Source organism: Accipiter gentilis, chromosome 22 (assembly GCF_929443795.1).
Source record: "Accipiter gentilis chromosome 22, bAccGen1.1, whole genome shotgun sequence".
Classification (NCBI taxonomy): Eukaryota; Metazoa; Chordata; class Aves; order Accipitriformes; family Accipitridae; genus Astur; species Astur gentilis.
Window position 1 is genome coordinate 7,472,597 of NC_064901.1, and position 26,511 is coordinate 7,499,107.

General features: G+C 36.0%; 1 protein-coding gene across 2 annotated transcripts in view; it reads right to left on the reverse strand.

The window, feature by feature from the left end:
• Window positions 1–26,511, reverse strand: part of AKAP6 (A-kinase anchoring protein 6) — a 291,172-nt gene that overhangs the window by 221,808 nt on the left and 42,853 nt on the right. For both annotated transcript variants that reach the window (XM_049825778.1, XM_049825777.1), the window contains exon 2: window positions 11,323–11,680. In XM_049825778.1, the coding sequence (XP_049681735.1) occupies window positions 11,323–11,646 (324 nt within the window). In that variant the 5' untranslated portion in view covers window positions 11,647–11,680. The remainder of the gene's footprint in view (window positions 1–11,322; window positions 11,681–26,511) is intronic.

Here is a 26,511-nt window from a genome sequence, read left to right on the forward strand (position 1 = left end):
TTGCATTCTGCACAGGAAAATACACAACACCCTTTTACTGTACTTACTTGCTTGTTAGTTGTGAGATTTTAATTGATTTACAAAGGAATCGTGTCAATTCACAGATGGCTTTTTAATGGTTAACTATGCAGAAATGGATTTCATTCCGAGGAAGAATTCATATAATTCGAGAGGCAAATATCCAAGGATATTTAAAACCCACAAATTTGTGGAACTTGTTCTTACTAAAACGCAAGTGTGTTATGTTATTGAAATATTCATGTTGCATTTCGGGCATTCAGACAGCAATGATTCTATAACCTGAAATTTCTTCTGTCAGCTCTCTCATAATAAAAGCCCATCAGGCAATTTTAATAATAATGTAGTGAACTAAAAACTTCCTTACATTTTGTGCAATTTTCTGTGCCTCTTCTTTGACTGCTCCCTTATGCCATATTATAGTTTTTAGATATCTATTATGTGACATGGAATTATAAATTGAAAAATCACCAAACCCTGCCAGTATGACTAATAAGAAGTATATCCACAAAGCCTACTGAAATATGCAAAGCAAGAAAACATCTGTAAACATAAAGTTCACAATGCAGATCAGAGCTAGATGACTTATAAAACATGATAATATCCTACCTTCTAAACTACATATAGACTCAAACAAATCCTCAAGAAAAAAATCACCAGGAGGATTTATGTGGCACTGGTTTTTGTGTGTATGCTTTTGTTTATGCACACATACACATATATATGTATTTACATGCATACATATATATTTATAAAATAAATTCTTTCAACCAAGTCACAGCTACGTTAATAAAAATTCCTATTGGCATCCTTACTTTCAAATAAAAATAATGATATAGTGTCAATGACCTTTAATTTTAAAAGTTGGCGTTACTAAATTTTACTCATACCATTGAAATAGTATTTATTTAGTTTTTTCCAGCAAATCTGGACATGGTGTTATTATCATCACATATATGTATACTAAACAACAAAATAGATTCCCTCAGCAAATGTTTTGGTTAATTAATTTGCATGATGACTTAACATACAATATTTTTTCATCATACTGAAAATTATTTATATCATTACATCTTTATATCCAGCAAACATTTGTGCTTGAGTCAGATTAGTATACAGACTAGAGAAGACTGTAATAGGTAACATCTGTGCTGGAATTTGATATTTACTTTAATATTTCTCCAGAGACCATTGGTGGAGTACATTAGCTCATTTTCTAAAGCCTGTATTAGCATATTTTAACATAGCAATGTGAAGTGAGAAGAGGGAGAAATAATTATTATATTTGGTCAGAGAACACTTACGTGCATTCATGTATCGCTGAGATCTAAACCAGAAATTCTGGAATAAGTATATATTTCAAAAGTGTAGATAACCAAATGAGTGAGATTTTGCAGAGGCTTTATTTTTAGAACTAGATTAAGAAACTGAGAATGGTAAAACACCCACTTTATTCCTCATCTTAGAGCTCCAAATCCCTTTTCACAGGCAAATGTTCACCTTTCTTCTCGAGTCTTCTGACTGCTGAATCATCCCAATGGCTATTTCAGGACAACCTTAAGATCTCCATAGCATTGCAGATGCTACTCTACTCATATCTACACAGCCATGAACTACATATCACCCTTCCATGTCCAAATACATTGCTCAAACTAATGAATGCATCTCTACCTTTGCAACAAGAGCACTCCCTTGGAGGGAACATCACAGGTTGCAGTATTTTTGCTCAGTGTATCCTTACTGGTTTGCTTTGAAGAAACTCAAGCTGATTTAAAGAGCTGTTCAGATTGTACCCTTGCATTCAGGGGAGGGCTTAGAAGCTCCACACATTGTTCACAATTCCTTTCCAAAGGCCATGCGTATGGACCCCAAATGAGTCATTAGGTAACCTATGCCTTCTTTTTTTCTTTCTTTTTTTTTTTTTTTTTTCTTTTTTAAAATCTCTTTTGCCCAAGCCCAGAAGGGATATCCAGTGCTGGTGTCTTCTACCATTCCAAGGAATATTCAAAAGTCCTTTTGTCACAAGAGCAATAATTCCAATCATTTTTGTTGGTATCCTTTCCCTGCTCTTCTAGAAAGTCCAAGCTTAAAAAGGGTCCAGCACAGACTGTAACATTTATTATTTATTCATTTATCCTGATAAATTATGCAAGCCAGATCCTCCATTATTACTGGAGTTAGCAGTTAAGTCCTTTCCAGCTCTTAGCTACTTTCATTCCCTTGATACATAGATAACTAACGCCAGACTAACCAAGTAGTTCTCACTTTTCTACTCAGAAATTATATCACAACAGATGGGAATTTCTTATTGTTTCTCCATTTTTTCTTCTTTTTATGAGCTCCCAATTCTTTCATCCTCTTACTCTATTCTAACCAGCAGCCATCTTAATATGATCCCTCAAATAACAACCAGCTTTCTTTCGAAGGCAACTGAATCTCCAATAAAGTATGTATGCTCTTTCTGTGTTCATACTATGTCTCCTATGGCACCCTAGCAGACAATTAGAGGACAGTGGGCTTGCATAAATATGGGCTTGTTTACTTGTTTACTAAATTCTTACAGAGAAAGAAAATCAGTTTTACAGCATTGTATTTGCACAGACTGAACAATACCAGCAGGAGAGGGGGAAAGTCGTTTTTTTTCTATTAGGCTGAATGGCACAGTTTAAATCCACCTAATTTTTTAAAAAGTGTTCTCTTAACCTACCATTATATGCTTTAAAAAATAATTCTCGATGTGCATTAACTAAACATTAAAGATATAAAATTTAATTTCAAAGTTGCAGTATTATCTACAACTACACTAGATCATAATTTAAAATTGGATTACAAATGTTGGTGTTTATTGTTTTTTCTAAGGTTACTGTTGAAAAACAGATTGTCTGAATATTAATAAACCAATACAGTCACTAGCAATACTCAGGTACTCGAAGTTAAAAACATGTAAAAGCCTACATAGGCTTAACAGATAGTCAATTAGTATAAAATATTTGTAACACCAAAAACGCTTTCAGCACTGACAAGAATATATAACTAGCAGTAATCTAATGCATTCATGTATTTATTGAGAAACGTTATAAGCAATCAGAACAGTAGGGGTTTTTCTTCCATTAGGAACTTAAGATTGGGCCTTCAAGAATGCATTCTTAACAGACTTTAATGGTCAGAGCAGAATAAACATCAGGACAGAAGGCAGGCAACAATGCAGTCCTGAATCATCTTGCTCAGTTGCTATTTAGCTCGTAGATATCTAAATACCACAGGTATATCTCTGTTGCTCATTCCATTAAAAGTTTCCAGCAGCCTAAAATTTTGCATTTCTGAGCTCACACTACCAACAGTCCTGGCAAGTCTGGGCAACTTTGCACCTAATTTCTAAACCTAAGTACTTAGAAAATTGACATTCACTTGATCATCATTTTCATCCTTGAAGGCACTGACCCGGTAGGTGAGCACACATTTTGCCTAACACCTCCAGGATTGCACTCTGTGTAGAATAGAGCATTAGTCTCTGTTTAGGTTTGATAATGGATAGCCAAGGGATTAGGACAATTTTTGAGGGACGTGAAAAAAAAAAAGGGTTTGCTCCCCTCAGGCAGAAGAGAATTTAGCCTAAAAGCTACAAAACAAAGGTGACTTTTATAGGCATGGTGTTACTGTAGTAAAGCATGTTAAGGTATGGTTAGCAAGTCATGTCTTTTTCCTTAAAAACGTCAATCTCGGCAAGACTGTAGAAATGACATACAAGTTGGAAGGCTTCTAAACAATGTCATTGCTTGACCAGATAAAGTTAGAGAAACATGGATTTATTTCTGGTACTCCATGTTTGCCATTCTGTGTTTTTTTTAAAACAGGGAAGTATGCTCTGGGCACAGAGGAAAACTTAAAAAATAAAAAAATGTAGGCACATTCAACTACTCAGAAAATAAGAAAAGCCAATAAACCCAGATGTTTGATGTTCAAGCCTGGACTGTAAGTAAAGGGTAGCCCCTGCAAAACCCAGCTTCAGAAGGGTTAATCTGTATCTACCAGCATTTACACTCAACTGCCCTACTGAATGCTGTGATTTCACCAAGCTCTTCAGAGGCAAACTAAATAAAATACAACCTCTTAACCAACCAATTGCTTCCTTAAATTGTGTATGAAATCTTGTGTTTACAAAGCACAGAACTATACATATAGCAGATATGTTCTGCCAATATATAGACGTATCAAGCTATCATTATAGCATTATAAATATATATTATTATCTATCATCTCCTCCTGTAGAGTTCCTTATGAATGCCTGACATTTTTGGAGTGCATAATATATTTGGTCTGAAAAAAAACTTGAATGTCAGAAATACGGTAGATCCTACAAACAGTTTAAAAAAAATATCCACAGCAAATCTGTTTTTATCCAAATAAATCCTATTACCCATTGGTTAAATGCTAGGTGAATTAAGGCATATACAGTTGCCCTACTGATGTTGTTGGGATAAGTGCACAATAAATTTAGTGTTTGACTAGAGGCTTAGCTAGAATGTGCTCTTAACCCTAATCCTTCCCTCCAAAACAAAAAAAAAGCATTTCACCAATACCAGTGTAATATAAACATATTTTACATGTTTATATAAATATATTTCTCTGGCAATGTTCCATATAGATAAATGTATTTATTATCTAGTCTTTCACCATACTTCCATAAGCAAACTTCGTTTTGATTTGCAGCCAGGCAGGTAGCATATTTCTGCCTATGTTGTATTTGTATAAAGCCTCCTGGCTTAAAAAAAAAAAAAAAAAAAAAAAAAAAAAAAAGAAAAAGTCGCATCTGCAGTCTGCAGTTGCTTAGATTGTAATCTACAAAGACTGTCAAATCTTTGGAATCACTATGCATACAAAGCAGTGTAATACATGATATGTTTATAGAGAAATTACTATTTGTTTGGTGTTTAAGTGCTTCACAAACATGACCTGTCATCAGATGAGAATTTGGTTTGGATTGGGGGGGGGGGGGGGTGTGTGTGTGTATGTGCAGATAAAAGCAATGTTATTTTGTATCTATTTTCCTTGAAATAATCTAACACAAAAATATCCCATATATTACATAAAGAACCAGGAACTAAAGTTTTCTTACCAAATTTGCAGTAAAGAAATCCTGATACTTCGAACTGTGAGTCTGCAATACAGCTGCAGTTAGCATTTTCTTTTCCATATTTAAAGTTAACAAGGAGTTTGAAGATTCTGAATAATTTTTTAATTGCTTCAAATCTGCATTGGAGACCAAAACCTCAACTATGTCAAGAAAATGCTCTTTAAAAAATTCTTCAGTAATTTTGGTTTTACTTATGTTTGTTGATAGCGTGGAGAATATTTTCCATCCCCCTCAGCATTCAACTGAAACATTCAAGCTCCTTCAAACTTTAAACTTTTCAGCTTAATTTTCTCAGACAAGTTTACAGCTTTAACAGGATTAAGGAGACTGAAATTTGTCAAATGTCATTAGTTTAAGAGAGTCCCTTTGAGATGCAGTCCTACACATTTAGGACATGTTAACTAGTTCAGTATGAAAGAAGTTACATTTTCCCTGTGGTTATAGTCCACTTTCATTTTAGGAGGTTTTGGGGTGCACATTCTGTCCTCTAGCTATAGACAATCTAAAATAGTTCTCAAAAACTGAAAATCACATTTCAGAGTGGCAATATCATATTGCACAGACAACCCTTAAATGTTTGGTTTTCTTATCTGAATTGCATTTCAATGATGTTTAAACTAATTTTATTTCATATGCAACTTAAGGTGACTTCTTAGTACAGGATTGCTAATAGTGCCAAAATCAAATAATTACCATATTACTGGTTCTCAACCTATTTTCTAGACCTGAGACTCTCTGCAAATAACAACAGTTCCACAAATTGATGTGCAACAACTTGTTGATCCTCAGACCTAAATAAAATAGTATGTGTTTAAGTTGTCTCCATTGAGCTACGGGTCATAGTTTATAGTCAAATGTCTACTTTTATAGACACTCATACTAACACCCACACGTGGAAGGTATAAAACTATGTCAGAGAAATTTGTTTCATGAAACATAACTGTTAAGCACACCCAGAAGTCTTCTGAGAAACATCTCTGTGAATTTGAGTCATTATTTCCCTTCACCTCCTTTTCAATAACAACTCTCATAAATCTGCATAGCAACCTTTCACGTGAAGGATCAGGATCATATCTTGCCGGCAAGCAAAACAGCTGAACAAAGTTGCAGTCAGCCTCTCCAACTGAGGTTTTCTTTTCACCTGTTGAGTATAATGGTTATCTCTTGTGTCAAAATAAAGCAGTCCACGCAGTATTTCCACTAGGAACTTCATCTATACAACCTTCTGTAAAGACCGCCAATAACATCTTCTGTGATCATTTGTAAAATATCAGTTACATTATGGTAACATGATGAGGCTTAATGCTTCTCCAAGTTCTCTTATAATACACAGTTGTCTGTACACTCTAGAGATTCAGACTCTAGAAAACTTCATGTGTGCACTTAAAGGTGGTTTAGATAGCGCAGCTGAAAAGCTGTACAACTGCAGCAGCAAGGTTTGTTGTCACAAGCCTCAGAGTAATAAAGCCATTGAGAGTCATCAAACCAAAGATGAGAAGAAAGAATAGCCCTGTTTCTAATGTTACAGAAAGACATGTGGTAGATAAGGTACTTCAGCAGTGCTGCTAGCATTGAATAAGTCCTTTTACAGATTATGACAAAGGCATCCTGAGTTCCAAAGTGACTTATTTTAACATCAGAAAAAAAAACAAACCTGATTTTTGCTCTTGAAAGGAACTGATATAGGAAAAGAAAAGTTGAAAAGCGCTCAGAAAAGTAATTTGGTCCACCCTTCAGTATTTATTCAATAAAACCAGCAATATTTAATACTCTTTATTCAATAAAACCCTACTGAATTCAGGAGGAGGGGATGAGAGGGAAAGACACCTACAGTACCCTGGTTTTACATTTTTTCAAAATGCTTGTAATGGAATGAAAAAAGAAATAACTTGTATCTAACTGCAGATATATTAGAAACTAAGACCCTTTAATATCTTTCTCTGATAATTACTTACACTCTTCTCTAATCCATGATTTAGGTACACAGAGAAAAGCAACTAAAAATTCTTTGGCCCACAAAAAAGTGGAAACAGAGATAGCAAAAGGATAATGGTTACATGATATTTGACCTCTACCCAAAGATCATTAAAATTTTATTGTAGGAGTCAGGAGGAAAGAAGAAAGATCCAGTCAAGAGATGTTTGAGGCTGACCCAGGTATCCTGGAAAAAGATGACTGAAGTGTCTCTACTTGGAAAGAGAGAAAAGATCAGTGGTCCGCAAAGATCTAAAGACACTATCATAGCATAAAATGTGTTTGGTTTTATGTAAATACGTAATATATGGTTCAGACATCTAAGTCACAAAGCAGGGGTGGAGTGCTTTACTCCACAATTAGTTAGAAGCTAACAGACATCTCAAATACAGAAGATTTTACTAGATCACCCAAAATGACAATTTTTTCCAAAAGATAGAAAGCAGTAATCAATGAGTTGAAACACTAGATGCTTCCCTGAGAGGGTTAAGGGATATAAAGTAAAGCAGAAGAATGGGACTTGAATCCAAGTTAGACCTCAGGAGGATTCCAAGAAAGAATTTGCTGTAAAAGCAAGCATGTTTTATTCAGAATAAAAAAGCTAAATGGATCACAAAAGCATCTCAGCAGGCTAACACAATACAAGGACAGAAAGCACTTTTAGATTTGCTTGTAGTAAAACCATAATTTTTTTCATCTCTTTTACAAATATTTGCAATTGGTAACAGCTACAGTGAATGTGTTAGAGAGATGTAAATGCATCTTAGTACAGCTTGAGTTAAGAGTGATGACCAGATAAATGACTAATATAAGGCATTCCAGACCCTGGAGAGTTATGATTCATGCATCTAGCTTACTGAAGCACTCATGTGAAGCTGAGCTTTCCAGGAAATTTCCCAAGGGACTACGTAAGACAAGCCTCCCACTCATGCTGCATAGCTAGTTCTGAGAAAGGGCATTGCAAAAGTGAGAGAAACAAGTATTTTCAATGAATCAGTAGTGGCTAGTAAAGCCCTAAGTCTTGTAGCATGAAAAGAGACCGGCAGCAAACACCAAAATCACCAGGGAACAAGAAAAAGAAACAATGGTCTTGATTACAGAAAGAGCAGAAGCACAGACAGATCTGCAACAGGGATACAGAGCAAATATTCACAAGAGAAAGAGATGAGCTGTTTGCCGAGCAATTTTTCCAAGGAACAACATCAAAAGTCTGCTATGGCCTAGATCCTCAAACCAGCCCTGTCACCGCAAGCCAACTGACAGCTGGAAGAAGGAAATCAACTTTAAGCATCCAAAATTAATAGAAAGCTGCATGAAAATGGAATTTGAACTCTCTTGGCTGAGGAAAACAAACTATGAGAAAATGAAAAATTGTTTGCCTTACTCCTACATTTGCAGTTCAAAAGATCTATTCAGAACCATAATATTCTATTATATTACAGACTTTTATCCTGAGTCTTTATCATTCATTATTGTCTTTATGATTTGGACAAAAGAGTAGAGAGAAGGCTTCTTAAATTTGCAGATGACAACAATATGCGTGCTTGTAGGAGATACATCAAACATACCAGAAGACAGATTTGGAACTGAAAAAGTCACAGACGCACTTGAGAAATGGAAGACAAAAAAAAAAAAAAAAGAAAAAAAAAAAGACAAAAGCAAAATCCTACATGTAAAATTTCATAGATAAAATGGATAAGAGAGGAGAAAAACCCATAGTGAGCAAAGTATTTGGGGAGTTACAGTGAATCACAAGCTGAATGTGAATCAAACATCTCCTGCTGTTGTGAAAAAAAAGAAAATACTAAACTGGTATGTATTGTTTGAAAGACATGTGAAATACTTTTTACAGTCTACTCAGTAACGGTGAAGCTTCACATTGAGCCCTGTGTCTAGCCTGGGCACAACAATTTCAGAAGGACCCAGATCAGTTGGAAGGAGCCTCTCAAGGAGAATTAACAGAGCACAGAAGAAATAAAAAAAAAAAGATGATCTATACGAGGTTATGGTTTGGGGTTTTTGCTTATCCTATTTTCATTAAGTTATATAATGCAAGAGGATACAAGGATAAACAACTTAAAATATATCTAAAGTCTGAATAAAAGCCACAACACTTGCTTTTACAGTCTTATTTCTTTTTTTCTGTATACAGACTTAAAGGTAAGCAGGGTACAGAAGCTCTGTATTCCTAATATGTTTAAGACTGCTGCATTTTTTTACTACTACTTCAGAAGTTTTTGAAAGCTTTTTCTTTTCACATTACTTTGTGAGAAAATTAAAAATATATAAAATATTTTTAAAATGTCTTCAAATATAAGTCATTATCATGTACAGACACAGATACACACGTGTATAAACACACAGGAAAAGAGCACTTCCCTGTGAGTCCAGGGTCTGTACACAGAATATTTGACAGCCTCAATGACAGGCCCCTCCAGGCTGATGAGCCAGATACTTGCAGATAATTGAGATTCCTTCATGTTTTTCTTTTGTCCTTATTTACAGTTGCATTAAACCAGATTTCTTCCTAGTCCCAAACAATCCCTAGGTGCTACAGCAATTACTTACATGGAAAAAAAAATTAGGAAAGTATTTTAAGAACTACCATTGACTCTTGCAACTTCACAAATAAATTCTAAAAAGGAGAAAACCGTGAGGAATGCTCTTCATTCACTGATTTCCATTTGGAAAGAAAAAAATGTAGCGGATGTATGAGGGTGTGTTATATGTACAGTATATTCTCATTTCATAAGCATGCACAAATTAATTCTGCTTGTGCTCTGAGACAGACCAAAGCTGTGTGCAAATACCATCCACAAGCTCCACAGCCCTTTAGTTTCAGCTCAGCGCTGCACTAATACAGCCACAAGCAATTCCAGATCAAAACAGGCACCGAATCCAGGAAGATTTGGTATGTCTGCCTGCAGAAATACCTTTTAGGCATATTTGCTAAAAACCTACTGCACGTTGTGGACGTAGTCCTTTACGTCATCAGAAGCTGGCAATGTCTACCCCAAATTTTTCAGAAAAACAGTGGGACCATAAAAAACTCATGATCAGCTCTCTATTTGATTACAGTACAATTGCTCTATGGTTAGCACTACTACACAGAGCTGTATTTTAAGAGAGCCTACAGCTCCAGTCCTAAAATAAATACAAATAAAATACCATCACACTGAGTATGAAGGAAGACTATGTTCACATAAACAGGTCTCAGAATGCAACTCCGAAGACAGCTCAGTCTGAAGAGATAACTGCCTGCTATTTTTGGAGACTGTTTGCTGCCTTCAAAAGCATGCTTCATCTGCTGCAGCAAACCAAGCCATGCAAATGAAAGTACGCATAGAGTCCCAGACACTATTTATTTGAATTTCACCTTGAATTTCCTTAATATCTTTCAGGATTCAACACCGAAATTTAAATCTGGGACCAAGACAGAGATAAGTGTTTAAAGATACTTGTGTTCAGTTGACAGGTTGGGGGAAAGGAGATTGTTGCTCTTTTAGTTTACACAAAATGTAGATTTTGGTGGGACAAAGTCCAGTCTTGCTAATGCATTTTGTTGCAGGGGAAGAAAAAAAGGTTGATTGACTGGCTGTGATTGCTTGAATATTACCACTTCATATTTCTTACCAAGACTCGGATCTGAAAAAAAAATCTACACATTTACCATTCTGTATGTACTTCCACCTGAGCTCAATCTCCAGTGTAACCTTTACATGACTGAAAGGCCAGATATTAGACTACCTTTCTATCCTACTGCTTCTGAAACTTGCTTAGTTTTCAAATGAGCGGCCATGCTTATTGGGACACAAATTTGGGAGTTTTAGGTACTGAAGTGCATTCAAATCTGTGGGAATATTTCTGGGCACTTCTGAGATCTCCGGTCAGGTTACTGTTAGTGTATTAGCTGCTCTTTAAATGTGAACATGTTCATTAATATGGTTGTGACCGTTGAATTAAGTGATGAGTAAATAATGTTGCAAAAAAATCTGAGAATGATATGGTACCTATTATCTCCCTGAAAAGTATTTATTCACTTCTTAACACAGGCTGTCAGACATGCTATGGCAGTTATGGAAAGACACACACCCCCCCCCCTTTTTTTTTTTTCTTTTTTTTTTTTTTACTTTACTAGTAGCAGAGTTGAGCAAATGACTTTCACTGAAAAGTCTGCAGTATAAAACTCATCCTACCTTCAGCTGTACTAGATGCACATCAACATGCTTGCTATCTGAGTCCTGCTGGACAGAGTAGGTCAGATCCCTGACTCTTTCAGATGTCATCCGAAGCCAAGTCTCAATTTCTGGCAAGTGGAGAACAATCTTCCAATCTGCCCCAGTGTGTAGAGGAGGTGGCTTTTCATACTGCTGGCCAGAATCAAGCTCCTTCATGACATCCTCTTCCCCGTCTTGTTCCACTGTAGGTGTCATGTTTATAAGCATGGGAGATGCATCAGATGGCATGGGATCCAGTTCTTGTGTTCTCATGGGAGAAAGTGCTACATCCATGGCTAACATGGGAAAGTCTAAACCATAGTTCTTTCCAAAATAGCTGCAAAGATAAAAAGAAAAGAGATTGCTGTTATGAGACCAAATTTTACAGCAAAAACTTTCACAAGACAAGGAGTAAATGGCAATGTCTGAGAGGTATTGTACTTCTAAAAAAAATTTTCATCCTGAAAATTCACACTAGATGTTCAAGAATAAATAGAATTTTTCAAATTAACTTTGTTGATTTGAACAACTTTTTTGTTTAAGAAAAATAACAAATACTGTTTTTCTCACATTGCAGACAATCACCTTGGAAATGACAGTTTTCATTGATTAAAAATATGTGCTGATTTGCTACAACTGCAACATAAATAAACTGAGCATTGACAAAACTAGCAGAACTTTACTGAACTCCACAAGTTAATATAGGACTGGTATTTGTGAACTAACACATATGAGAATATATTGCTTAGCCTGAAATTTATGAATAAACACAAAATATCTCAAGTTTTATTCAAATTTCCAAACTGTCCATTTAACTATTGATCGCGTACAACAAAAATTTTGAAGGCAAATCTGAAGCAACTATTGAGGACACTTTGTTGATTCATTGTAGGCAGATTTTAGGTCTGAAGTTTAAATTCTTATAATTTTGTTTAGATTAAGAACTGCTGCAATAAGCAGCAACTCTATCAAAACAGAGATAAGAATTCCAAATGTCAAAATATGTACCTAAAATTAAAATACCATTTTACAAGTGTGGCTTTATTAAAGCCCAAAAGCTGTTTCATCAATACACACTTACCAGGTTCACTGGGAAAAGTAAATAGATAAAACACTTTACTTTGTAGCTCTTTCTCTAGCTGTATGTAATACAGAAGAGTGCCATAAACCCTATGCCCAAGAACAAAAAAATACTCCACTTAACAGCATGTACCTGGTTTGGAGCTAAGTACCTAAAGCATTATGAAAACTTTCATTCAGTAGGAGATGTATTTTTTTACCTAATTTTGGAGTGACCCAAATTTGACACATGCCCGCCTTTGACATACAACTTCCCTAAACCTTATACCAGCACTTGCTTCTTCAATACTTTGCAACCCTAAGCTATATTCAGTAAGTCTACAGTAAGAGAATTAGGAAGATTAGGTCCTTTATAAGGCTGTTTTTCTTTGGTTTAACCAGTGCATATTAGAAATCAACTACATTTTAATAACTTCTGCTTGTATTCCTTTTCCATAGTGCTAAGACTGCAAATAACTCAGTTATGCAGCTATTAATTTGGGCAACATTCCAAGTTTTTATAGTTAGACTCTCTTTTCTATAAAGACTGCATTTTAACTTTAACATAATAGCTGTAAGACTGCAGAAAAGAAACCAGTGCCTTTCACTATTAAATCAACTACACCGTGACTACTAAGTTATATTCCTAAATATTTCAAGTGGAGTCTCAGCATCCAGAGATTACTCCTGCAGGCAGTGAGAGTACCAAAGATGTATCCAAACAACAGTGTACTTATCATAGCCAGGAAGGACAACAAAATTACATTTATTGTTAATTTGATTTTATTTCCTGTCCTGCCACTGCTTAGTAAACTATCTGTTGCACATCTATCACCCACACAAACCAATATTTAGAACTGATATTAAGCCAGTGAATATTAATTTGGCACTTAGGAACGAAATTTTCTATCACTGCAATCAAGAAAAGGGAATGAAAGAAGAGTCCAATCATTCTCAGTGCCTGCTGTACAATTTCCAGGTCTTTTAGTTTGATTTCCGAAGACTGCAGATTTAAACGGTGTCAGTGAAAAGCTCTGCAGCAAGGCTGTATGAAATTAACATTTCAGGATGATGAGTATTTTTCAGGTCCATCTCTTTTCACTGCCTTTTTTTCAACTTAAACTCTGTTGCCATAAATACTCAAAATACATTGTTAGACAAATCACTCTATTTGAAAACATTTTTGTCTTGGACGTTGCTGATCATAGCCCCAGTCTTAAAGCATATAAATCAATTGTTCTAACAGCCAAAACAATCTTATTACTTTAAGTATATTCTTTACATTATTTCCTCCTGAAAATGAAATTTTGGTGAAGCACGTGTGGTCCTTATTTCTGCATGTTTATAGTTAACAAATTAAACATGCCTCCCAGCAAAATAGTTGGTCCTGAATCAAAAAGTGATACAGAAACACAGGAAGTGTAGCACTTGCTTAGTAGTTTTTCCACAAAAACAACTGGCACTCAGTAAGAGTTTTTCAACACAACTCGGCTCTAGTAAGGACATTAAAGCAATTAGCAAACAGAAATTAAAACATGCTCCTGCAGAAGCAAACAAAAGCTAGTCCGTGCTGCATGCAGAGCGTAGCTCTAGCTTTAATACGCTTAGTTTGCAATTAGTAACCATTAGGAACCTGCTGACCTGTTTTTTGTTACGATGCGCTTCACTCTATATACTGGCTCTCCAGCATTACAGCTAATGCCTCTTTAATCCTAGTTGCTCTTAAGGTCCTTTGAATCCTTTTCTTTCTGCCAGATCACAACAAGTTGCAACACTTCAAGTAAGAATAATGTGGAGAAACTTTAAAATAGATCATTCTTTTCACATTCTTTAAAAAAAAAAATTCCTACAGAGGTAATAAAACACACTGTGGATACTAATTAGCAAGGTCTGGGAAAGCTTTAAAAAGCTCACAAATGCTTGAAAGGAGAAACTGTTGCAGCTAGAAATGACTGAATCCAAACACTAGGACGCAGATTCATTGAATTGTATCTTGGCAGATTAAAAAGGCATCATCATCCAACTAGGCTGGGAGAAAGGCAAACTGAAAGGTTCTCCCGCACTCTCCGAAAAAAAATGGCACTGAAGCGGCACGTTCACATGAGTGCTCCTAAAAATCGCTGGAGAAACTGTAAGCTCCACCCCACCATCCCCCCCCCAGCTCCTCCACAACTGTGGCAAAGCAACATAATTCCCCTGTCACGCCTGCACTGACCTATGAAATGCACTGGGCAAGGCGCTGAGGGCAAGCTTCAGTCACCCTCAGGCGTTGGATATGAAAGGAAAAGAGGAAAATCCCTGCCACGGAGGTGTTTTTACTGACGTTGGAATACTAAATAGCAAACGAGCCCCAGCAGCAACAGCAAACCTCACAGGCATATCTACTTCAAGCAGTTTAGGAGTTATAAAACTGGCCAAAATACTATTGATCAGAAGTAGGTTCTGCTTTTTGGATTACTGACCATGTGCAAGTCAGAATTCCACCTTTCTAACTAAGTTAGCAGCCTTGCAGAGGACTGCATTCATAACAGTTTAAGACACCAACTACTGAAGATGACTAAATTAGCTGCACTCCACCCCATTCTCATATAGACATTTGCATTTATTGTCTTCTAGCTGTACCCTTTCTCCTCCAGTATTTAGGATATTACTTTTATACTGAAACATGGAAGGTGGAAACAGCAAGATAGGGCATGCAAGTCCTTCCTCAGCAGTTCCAGTATTTGCATAATGTACCATCAGTGACATATGATAAATTTCAGCAAAACCGATTTTAATTTGAAATTTGAAAAAGTGTATTTAAGAACAAAATTCCATATACCAAGCTGTCATCTAGTGGATTAAAACATTTGCTAAAAAAATGGTATGAATGGATGATCAAGTTAAAGAATACTTTGGGGTCATATATTGTGGTGTTTGATATTTTAAGTGACTGATTTTAAATGCTGGCCTTAGAATTTTTTTATATTTCTGGAGTATTTTGTTTTTCCAGATTTTGTAAGGTGTATAGATATTGAATTGTAAAACATTATAATAAGTGTTAGAACACATACTAAAACTGAATATATTTTTTAGAGTTGCTCTTTATACACTACCATGCAAAAATGATTTTTGAAAAGAGGTAAAAAAGTGATTCATTTCCTTCTAAGCAAGACCTCTATCACCACCAAAGTTCTTCATAAACATGAAAAGCTAAGCTCAGTCTTGTTTTCTACAACACAAAATCCTGATAGCATCAGTGACAGTTTTAGATGGGCAAGCAATGCTACGCCAGACTCTAGCTTTCTTCTAACCCGAACCCTTTCTGTACTTGAAACAGCTGTATAAACTAGGTGATTTTAAATTTGCAGGTGACCAGCTGGAAGTACATTTTCAAATGTCCTGATCAATAAAAAGTTCATCTCTCAATATTTTCAGGGCACAGCCTTATTTTCCTCATCACAATCAGAGTGAGAGAGTTATGAGGTCATTAGGTTAAAAAAATACACCTCAAATTACTTGTTTCTGTCATTTCTGAAGCTACTGTTTCAGACTGCTGAGAGGACACATTTATGATCTACACAACATAGCTACAAGCTTGTACCCTTTCTGGTGATAGAATGAAATAGATTAATTTAGAATATTTTTTTGCCTGTGTTAGTTCTTCATATACAGTTCTATATTTTCATGGTTACTTGTATAAAAGGTGAGAGATCCTGTGTAAGCACATGCACACATATGCTTTCTATCTTCATCTTTAGTAAGTGCATTATGCCTAACAGATGGCTGATTACCTTCCACTAATCACATAGGCAATCTCACTTTCCCCTGGTTTTCCGCTCAATCAGATGCTAACGCTTTTATGCAAAACATCGAATGTGTGTGTCAACCATAATATAGTTCATCAATCACCACAAGCCTTGAAAGACTTCCCTCACTCATTCTGCCCCCCAATTATTCACATTTTCCTTGTTTATAAGTGCAGGCCCTGTTCACTCTGCCAGCTATCAGATCATCCACGTTCTCCTCCGACAGCAGTTGGTTCCTGTCAAACAAAGATGCATTAAGCATTTTAAGCCATACAGTAGTCCAAACACTGATCAGTGGTGCAGACACTGGGTTGAGTGAATGTTAATGAGCTCTAATTTTTCTTACTGTCACATATTGTTAAAATCAGCCATAAGCACTATACAGCCACCTGTCTGTCAAGTAAACAATTCATTTCATTCTCCAAAATGGCCCAAAAAGCCCAGAGAAACTCATCATTAAATAATTATGTCCACTTGCTGACTTTGAAATCTAATGATATAAATTTTAACATCAGATTTAATGAGCTCGTTGATGGTGAGTTTTCTTAAATAGATACAGTCAAAATTAATTTCTCACACAGACAAGTTATATTTCCATTTCTTTCCATTTCAATAGTCTCAGGAACTCTCTGCCAACTTATAAGGCTCATTACATCTTTCCTTGAAAATGCAATCTACTGTACCTACTGCAATGACAAACTGTGTCACTACACCAAAAAACTGAAATACATCATGTCAGTAACTACATATAGAGCAACTTGAATTTAATATCACATTAGCACTATCCATGCTACACTGATTCTATTGCCGATTTCCTACATGATTTAAGAAATACAACAATTTCAAAAAACTTTCAAAGAACTGAATTCTAAGAGAGCCAGCTTAGGTTTTTCTCTTCATATCATTCCCCATGAACACATTCAAAAAATACCTCCTCTACAGTTATCCTACCATTCCTTTACAGTTATCCTACTGTTACACCTAAAAATCTGAACAAATTGGACAAGAAGCGAAAAAAAAATTTCATTTAGTACTGCTGGGTCTCTTGTTTGATGTGTGTAGACTCTTAGAAGGTATATCTGATAGGGAATACAATGGTGCCTGAACTCTTGCAGGATACGGACCAAAGAGCCTTGCATAGTAATGCCAATATTAAGCCTGAACATTAATGTGAATCATGATTAAATTTTTTTAATGTGACTGATTTAAGGACCATTAAAAAGTCTATCCCCAAGGCTTTGATGGTAGCAAAGCCAGACCACCAATGATTAACTGCGGAAATCCCACCATGAATGTTTAAGTTCCTGATTACATCTATAAATCAGGATTTAAGACACTGCAATGACACCACGTGCTCTTTGATACCTGCTGTTTCCCTTTCTAATCCCCGGTGAAGGAAAACATAGAACTTACAAGGCAAGTGTTCAGCTAGAAACTGGAAATTATTGTGGCAAATCAGGGCAAGTGGAAATTCTACTGGAGGATTTAGCAAAGGATCTGTCTGAAATCGGTGGCATAGTAGGAGAGACTGTGAAACAAACTGATAGACCACAAGGTCTAGGTATTATACACCCAGGCAATCTGGGAGAAGCCAAGGGTGAAATAGCCAAATTGCCAATTGAGGTGTGCATGATCTTTCATTTGAAGCTTCTTTGGTTCTCAGGGTACCAGTTCTTAAAGAAAGGTTCTTGGGGACCTTTCCACCTGATGTTTATTCCAGGAAAATTGGTAGAAACTGTAGCAGAATGAGGCAATACCTGAAAAAGTGCCATTTTTTAGAGGAAGACCCTCCACTGCTTTTGAAAAGCCACAGTATTGGAGCTTTCCAAACAGATCACAAAATGCTTTTGACAAGACCCAATGTCAAAAGCTAAAGGAATCTAAATGGCCATGGGTTAAGGAGGAAGGTCCTTGAATGGACAATTAATTGACCAATAGGCTAGAAACAGTAGCAATAAATGGTCAGTGGAATGGAGAACAAATGAAGACAAACTAGCAGAGTTTCACAGTAATCTCTGCTAGGCACTGTGCTTCTCAATAAACTGATAAACGACATGAAAAATGGGTGAACAATCAAGTGAAAAAGTCTGCAGAAGGTATTGAAATACTCGGGACAAATTTAAACTCTGAGTAAATGCAGAACCTTACAAGACTGAAAAATTGAGCAATAAAATATCAGATTAAACTTACTACAGGCAAATATGAAGTTATGTGTATGAGAAGAAAAACAGTCCTAACTGCAGGTATAGAATAGGCTCCTAGGTGAATGTTATTACTCGAGAGCAATGTCTTGGAAGCAAAAAATAACAAAGTTCCGTAAAAACCATTGGCTTAATACTTGATAGCAGCCAAAAAGAAAACAAAATTTTAGGAACATTTAATGAAGGAATAGGAAATAAAGCAGAAAAAAAAATCATTACATTGCTATATAAATCCATGGTACACATCGAACATGTTATGTGCAATTCTGGCCCCTTCATCACAAAGGAAATACAGTGGAGCTGGAAAAGGGTTCAAAAAAGGCAATTTGAAGGACAAACAGGAATATGTAATTACCTCTGTTCCAATGAAAACTGAGCAGGCTGAGATTCTCAGCTTTGAAAACAGGCGACTTAGGAGGATAAGATAGAGGTCGTAAAATACCACTTTAAGACCATGCTATCCAGAAACTTTAAATGTTGCTGTTTTTCACAACCTGGGCCTCTTCATTCTTCAAAAGAACGCCGACCTCCTCTCAGTGGAAGCAATCACTATATGTCCAATGTGGTGTTTGTCCAAAGGTCTTTAAAGTGGTATGCTACAGTTCCTCTCAGGGTCTCAGTCATTTGCCTAACCACCTTATATACCTGAGAGGGTGCTTCAGCCATTCTACTTGCCATGGTTTTTGCACACAGTTCTCCAGATGAGGATCTGGAAGATCCAAGCAGGACCCTTTTCAGGTATTCCTTCCAGGAACTACTCAACAAAAGACCTTAACCTGCAAACAGCTTCCTTTTAAAGAAAGAGTAACTGGAAATTTCAAACAGCAAACAGTTCTGAACTCACCTCTCTTAAGCCCTCGGTTTATTCAGTGTCTTCACCTGCTTCAATAAACTCCAAGTCCCTGATCTAATTTCAGTTTATATATATATATATATATACACACACACACATATATATATACACATATTATATATATATACACACATATAAAGCCACATGTATGACAATCTACATGAATAAAAGTTTTGGGCATAAACCCAGTATACTCATCACATCAACAATTTGCACATGTACAGTCTAGTCCAGGAATTTCATAAGTGGTGGAAACTATACAGTATTATGGCCCTACAATTAATCAGTGGATTAATACTGGAAGCAAAGCAGAGTTCTGTTTCAGCGAGACTTCACATCTTAAGAGGTACTAACTATGTATCTTTACACAAGCGCCAAATTTACCTAAAAATATATCTAATAGCTCTTGTCCAGCATTAACTGCAGTTATTCTCAAAAAGAACAGCTGGGGAAAAAAAAACAAATCAAAACAAAAAAACCCACAAAAAACCCAACCCTATTTTTAACTATTCCTCTGAAATTAATTGAGTATTGGAATTGTCATGCTGAGCCTAGAAAGCCACCATGGACAGAAAGGAATACTTCTCTAATAAAGAAAATATCCTATACATCCTTATGTAAAAACCTAAACACTGTGATATATAGTGAAGTCTTGCCTGAAACAGTGCATAAAATTTATACACTCCCAGGTCATATCATTTTATGTTGTCACGAAAAAGCAGGGAGACTAGCTGGAAATGATCCCATTAGACAAGCATTATAAGGTGCATCAGAAAAAATTCTACACTACAACATACACAAACATTGAAAACAATTGTGTAGTGTGAGACTCGTATAGATAGAGGAATGTGTTCAAAGAATCAAACATATTGAGATGAGTAGTTGTGTTTCCTGGCCATTTCTGACTCAGCGCAGGTTTGCCCTGCAGTAAGAAACAGTGACTGGGAGGTCATCTGGTAAGAAGAGATTAGCATTGAAATGGACAAACTAGCTGCTTCGTATTAATTCATCATTACTTCAGCATCCTTTATTAGCTAACTACCCTACACCACCTGACGCTTTTGTTATCCTAATTTTCACTCCAGAATGTCAGCAGCACATGGAAGACATACGTAGTGGCAACTTTCATATGCTGATTCTTCAACATACATGTGAGTTGGGTTGTTGGGTTTTGGTTTATAGTTTTGGGTGGGTTTTTTTAATCTCCCTGCATAAAGCCATTTTTGTCATTCTAGTGGTAAGTAGTGAGCAAAGCATTTGCAATCATAACATAATTTTTCCTTTTGCCAGCTACAAAAGTCAGATGGTAAATGAAGCAAAATAATTCTTCTAGCAAGAAGGCGGCCCCTTGTTCCAAAATTTTTCTCCAAAAAGATAATGTGAAACATCTTTTAAATTGGAAGACAGCAAAATCAAGATTACGCTTGGCTGAATACTAATCTGGATTTAAAATGGACTTTAAGCATGTACAGAGGCAGTGAGACGCAGGTGAGAACATTCAGAGATGTTTCACAGAGGATCTGCTTATTCGCTTGTGTGTATACCACCATAGGTCCTTGACTGCCTACCAAATCTGACCCCTGTCCAGTCAGGCAGGAGCGCAGAAAGAATCCCCAATTGTTAATACACGGAAGGCCACTTGTTTTGCGACACTAAATTTTATTTCAAGTGTGCATTAAAGGGAACTTCCTTATTTCAACTTCAGGATAAAACTCAACATCTATTAATATTAAAAAAACTAATTTAATTTCAGCTACCTGAAACTATCTTATCAAATCACTCACAGAACCCTGGTTCAAGTTTGCTTCTTTAATTGTATATTTACCTGGTGGCTGGGAACAGGATGTTTTTAACCAAAGGTTAATTGATTCTGCAGGACTGATTGGCAACTGTAAATTTGAGATAGAAAAATCCTTGCATCAAAAATTCCCCATAAATAACCCCTCCAAATTCTTTGATCAATTAAATTGCTTTTGACATTTTTCATACAAAAAAAGAGAGTAAGAGCTTTCTTCCTTTGTTCAAAATTACATTTTTACCCAGATTCCAGTTGTCATTTCTGTTTGCTTTTTTCTGACCACCTTTAAAAAAAAAAAAAAAAAATTCTTCTTTTTTTCATCCAAAACAGAAAAGAACAAAGTTTGGGGTTTTTTTTTCACCAAATACTGGCAGTTAAAAACCACAGTGTTTTGATGCAAACAAATTTCACTGCAGAATTCCGAGCAGGACTGCTCTACTTCCCCAGAGTTACCTCAAAACCACTACCCTCAGGATTTCTCCTATGACAGCAGAATGAAGGTACTGCTGTAAGTTAGGGAAAATAAAAATAATATGTTTCATTGTAATTTCACACTCCATTTTCATAATAAATACATGTTAATCACTTAGAAATGTTAACAGTATTCCACAGAAAATTATCCAGAGGCTAAACAAGCTTACTGCTTTTTATTATGGAAGTTAGGGAGAAATTAATTACTTGTATCAAGCAATATGGCCTCATAATAGATCAGACAAGAACCAAGCAAGGTTATTTTAGCCCATTTTCAAGTTCTATTATATCTTATCCTCTCACGAGTACTGTACAATGTCAGCCATAGCCAACCTGTAACTACAATGCAAGTCTTCTATTTTTCTCTAGCAGTCACTCAAGATCAGCGTTTGGGCTTCTTCCTTAAATTAAGGCAGTATCAGATATGTTATAGTAGCGCAATACTGGATGCTCAGTCTCTCAGTATGAAAGTTATAATGATAATAATTTAAAAAAAAAAAAGAAAGAAAGAAAGAAAAAAGAAAAATCTATCTGAGCTATTCTTCAGGACACAATTTTAGTATGTCAGACCCAACAATGCAACTTCAGGCATTTAAGCTGCCCCAGCCCCAATCCCAGTGATAAAATAGATCAAAATAGCCATAAGACATGCTGTGATTTCTGAAACTAGCTTTGTTACAGTAAATTTTAATAATTTTCTTATAAAAAAATAAAGATTTTTAAAGAAATTGCTACTTTTTGGAAAGATGAACAATGCAGCTGCTGAGACCAGTGAGCCTGATCCATTTTGGAAATTAGTATTCTGTATTATATGAGACACAACACACTGTGACTAGGTGACCCTGCAAATTCTCACTGTCATGTAAAGTTTAACTGTAAATAATTTAGCTGTTAAATATAATAATTTCAGGCTTTATCTAGAAGAACACCACACCCATTGCTTTTTGTCTCAGTTTGAGGATTCACAGAAATAGACTAAGCTCTTTGGAGCACAAATTGGTTTTTTGTACTAAGTCATACTGAAGGGTTCTGCTCTATTGTTTTGGTTCCTGGTACTATCTAATATCAATAATACATTTTCAAATGTGTACATTCAGTTGTTTCAGGCATTCAGTTATCACAGTAGTACACTGTAAAGTGTTTTTTTCATTTTGGGGATTAATTTTTAATATACATGAAAATAAGAGAATTCCTGTAATACAAGGATGAACCATGGCTTCAGTAACTATTTGGCAAACTGTTTCTCTCAATCACTACTTGGATAAAATCCTGACCCTTGATGTCAACTGACTGATCACCTAAAAGTATATATCCCGTCATGCTGTGTTACCAGTTGATTGACACCATTACCGAAGATAATGAGTACCATAGCTTTATTCCCTTTCTTTCTATTGTGCAATTTTACAAGGTCATTTATGATTGACTCAGAGCATCAGAAAGGTATTTCTCCAACTCCAGTGCAGAATATGCTAAATGACAGAGAAAACTTCATTTTCTCCACATACAATACCATTTTTGTACTCAGAGCTTTCTAGTTTCACCATCACCCATCTTCTGAACACAATCCAAAAAAATTACTTTTTTAATTCATTGTACTTTACAAGTTTTGGAAGAAAAGCTATATGGTAAACAGTACCAATGGTATCTCTAAACAGGGTTCAAGCATGTTTCCAACCATTTTGCACCTGAACTCTAGCCAAATATAAAAATATCTGCAATTACAGAACTTTATTCTTAAATTCAAAATCAGTTTCAAAAACATTAATAGTGGCCAAGAAATTTTTCAGTATCAAATTCTTGCAAATTTTCACCTCATACACTTTTATGAGTACACAAGTACATAATACGCAAAAAGACTATCCACCAGCACTGTAACAGACCACATCTCCTGAGATGAGTAACTGATTCTGATGTCTCTTCAATTATTGTTTAACTAAGACCAACTTCATAGAAGTCAATAAAATGAAAGAAATAAGAAAGTAGGCTTTCAAAGGCTTTTAAGCTGAACACAGAGAATTAAGGCATAAATGTTTTTACTCTTTTAAGTCATTATCAGCTACCTAACACTGCTTTCTTTTACCATAAACTTGATCAGATACAGCAAAATTAAGACAGAAGAGGAATCCAAATTTTGATGTTTCCAAAACTTTAGTGTACAAAATTATTGCTTCAAAACCTTAACTAGCTATAAGATATTAACATAATATTTGTAATATTAGTAGTTCAGCATTAAGACTGATGCTTTGGGTACCTCTGTACAAATGTTAGAAATCATACATGCTCTAGGAGTGAAACTATAGTTCTGTCATGAATTGTTCAAAGCACAATTGCTTAAAAAAAAACCCAACAACCAAAAAGAAAGGAAGCACCCTTATCCACGTAGGGCAATCTTTTACAATGGAAGGATACAACTAGGACAACAAAATCAACAAAAAAAAAATAAAAGAAACAACAAAAAAAAAAGGAAAGAAAAAAAATCACCCTGCCCCTTTATCCCCTTTATATAGGTACATATCAATACCTAAGCTATTTGCAGTGTTAAGGGCAAACCCAAACCCTCGTAGTCTGACTGCACTCATGAAAAAAAGTAATTCTGGTAAGTATTTTTTTCCAATCTGGACAGATATTGTCTTGAAGATGCTATAAAAGTGATGGAAACATTTCACGTGTAAACTACAGATTCTTGCACAAGATTCTTCCAAGAAAGCTCAGTCCTTGAAGAACATATGTATCTTGGAAGGATCAAGGATAAAGGAACCCAAACCTGTTTTTGAAGGTGCCTTTCGAATTCCAAGAGCTAAGCATTTGACCAGGAGATAAAAGAAAGCTAACAGTGCTGTGAAACGAAGCACAGATAAATCAAAAGTGCAAGGACTACAGACTGGAGGGAAAAGAAATAAAAGAAGGTCACCAGGAGCTACAGGAAAATGAGAATCTTAAATGTGGGTGCAAGACAAAAAAATGTAAGGGAATAGATTCAAAAAGCAAGTAATTAGAGTAATGGAAAGGAAATTGAATCTGAAATACAGCTTAGGTGGTGTGAAACGAGGAATCGATGCAAGCAGAAATAAGAGGGGTTTAATGATTATCATTCTGTTGCTTCTAGGAGGAAAAAAGCTTCTAGCACGTTAAGAGGTAAGATCACTGCTTATCAGCATGAACTAGAGTATCATTGGACTGCACTTACCCCATAAATTCATCTATATCAACATTAGAGCTTGCGCTACCTTGAGCACATTTAACCATGGCACCTTAACCAAGGCAAAAGGAGGCACCTGGCCCCCAGTGAACTGAAGACCCTTAGTTTATCTGCAACTGCAGACAACAGTAACAGAAAGACTGATGGAAGAAATTGTGGCATAACAATTGTATTGGAAAAAATCAGCAGCAGGATAACACCAGAATGAAGGCTTAGTAAAATATAAATATTCAGTATCCTGCCTGATGGTACTCTCTTATTCAACATCCACATGACAAAATATCCAGACTTCAGAGCGTGCCACCACAAAGAACAGAATATCATCAAACAAGAAATGAATACGCAGGAGTTTTCACTCCTATAGCTCAAGTGGTTTATTGACATATTTTCTATCATGAACATTTCATCCTTACTGTAGCAAAGGAAAACTCTGAGCCGTTTGCCACCGTTCATGAAAAGCAATATGTTGATGCTTTCTGCCAATCAGAACTTCTTTAGAAGAAAAATATTGCTTTTTTAATCTTGTAAGACATACTTCTCAAAGTCCCACACAATGAAGTAGTAAGATACTTATGCAATCCCCCAAATTGCAAATAGGTATGGGTACAAATTTGGTTTAAAGCTGAACTGTATGTGTAATTACAAATTGTTAAGAGGGACAGAACTCTTTACTTCCTAAAGGCAAGCAGGGGGTGAGGGGGATCAGTACTATTCAGCATTATCTATAAAACTATAAGGAAGTTTTCATTGTTTATGTATGCTCTTTTGTTATCATGGGAGACACCTGCCTATATTCTAAGGCTATATAAGGTGGACTAGATGTTGTTGCAACAGTACTTAAGAAATGGCACAGGAATTCTGGAAGATATGGGTGAAACATCAACGCTGCCTGTGTGGGAGTTAAACTCTGGTTCAGCAAGGAAAGGAAAGGATATAGATTTAAAGCTTGGAGTTCCACGATCGGGAACAAGGGCTCTGAACAGAAGTCCTACTTACCCTGGATACTTTTTCTTTCTTCCTGTGTTCCCTGATGATTTTGACTCTTTTGTGGGTGGTTCTATGGTAATGGACCAACGAGTCATCCAAACAGAGATTTTTCAGTGAGATCCAACAGATGATGGTGGTGCAGAGATCACCTTACAATACTCCAAAAAGACCATCTCAAAGCTGACCTTGCACAATGAGTCCTGACCAACATGCACTAGAAGAACAGAACTAGACCACCTGCACAGTAGATTGCAGCTTGATATTTATAGTCATCTGTAGGCAGGCATGGAAGAGAAGGATGGCAGCCTCCAGCTATGAAAGCTACTTGTACATGGGAATAAACAGGTTTGGATATTTCTGGTTCAGATTCTTCAACCCAAATAACTCAGAAAGGGTTGCCTTTGTTGTCTGCCCCATTATGACTGGGCTACACTTATTTCGTACAATGAGAATGTACAGACAGTAATGGTTGTTCATTTGGATTTTTTATTTTTTCTCCTGATAGAAAAGGTACATGTAGCATTATGTTCCAAGACTTCTCTGAATGCTTTAAAGCACAGGGGATTCTCCTAGAAATGTGACTAGGGATTTATATTTTAATTTTTCAGAGCCAGAAATGGTTGTACAAGCCCAAAGAAGATCTTAAGATATAACTTGCTTCATAAGAGTGGCTTGAGAATGATGGATCTTACCCTGTCTGCTGCCACCAGCAGGCAGTAAGATGTTTGCACCAGCACATTTTATGAATAAACGAGCTGCAGACTCCTTGTTCTCTGCATATATATGGCATACGCTTTTGGTAAATCTGTTCA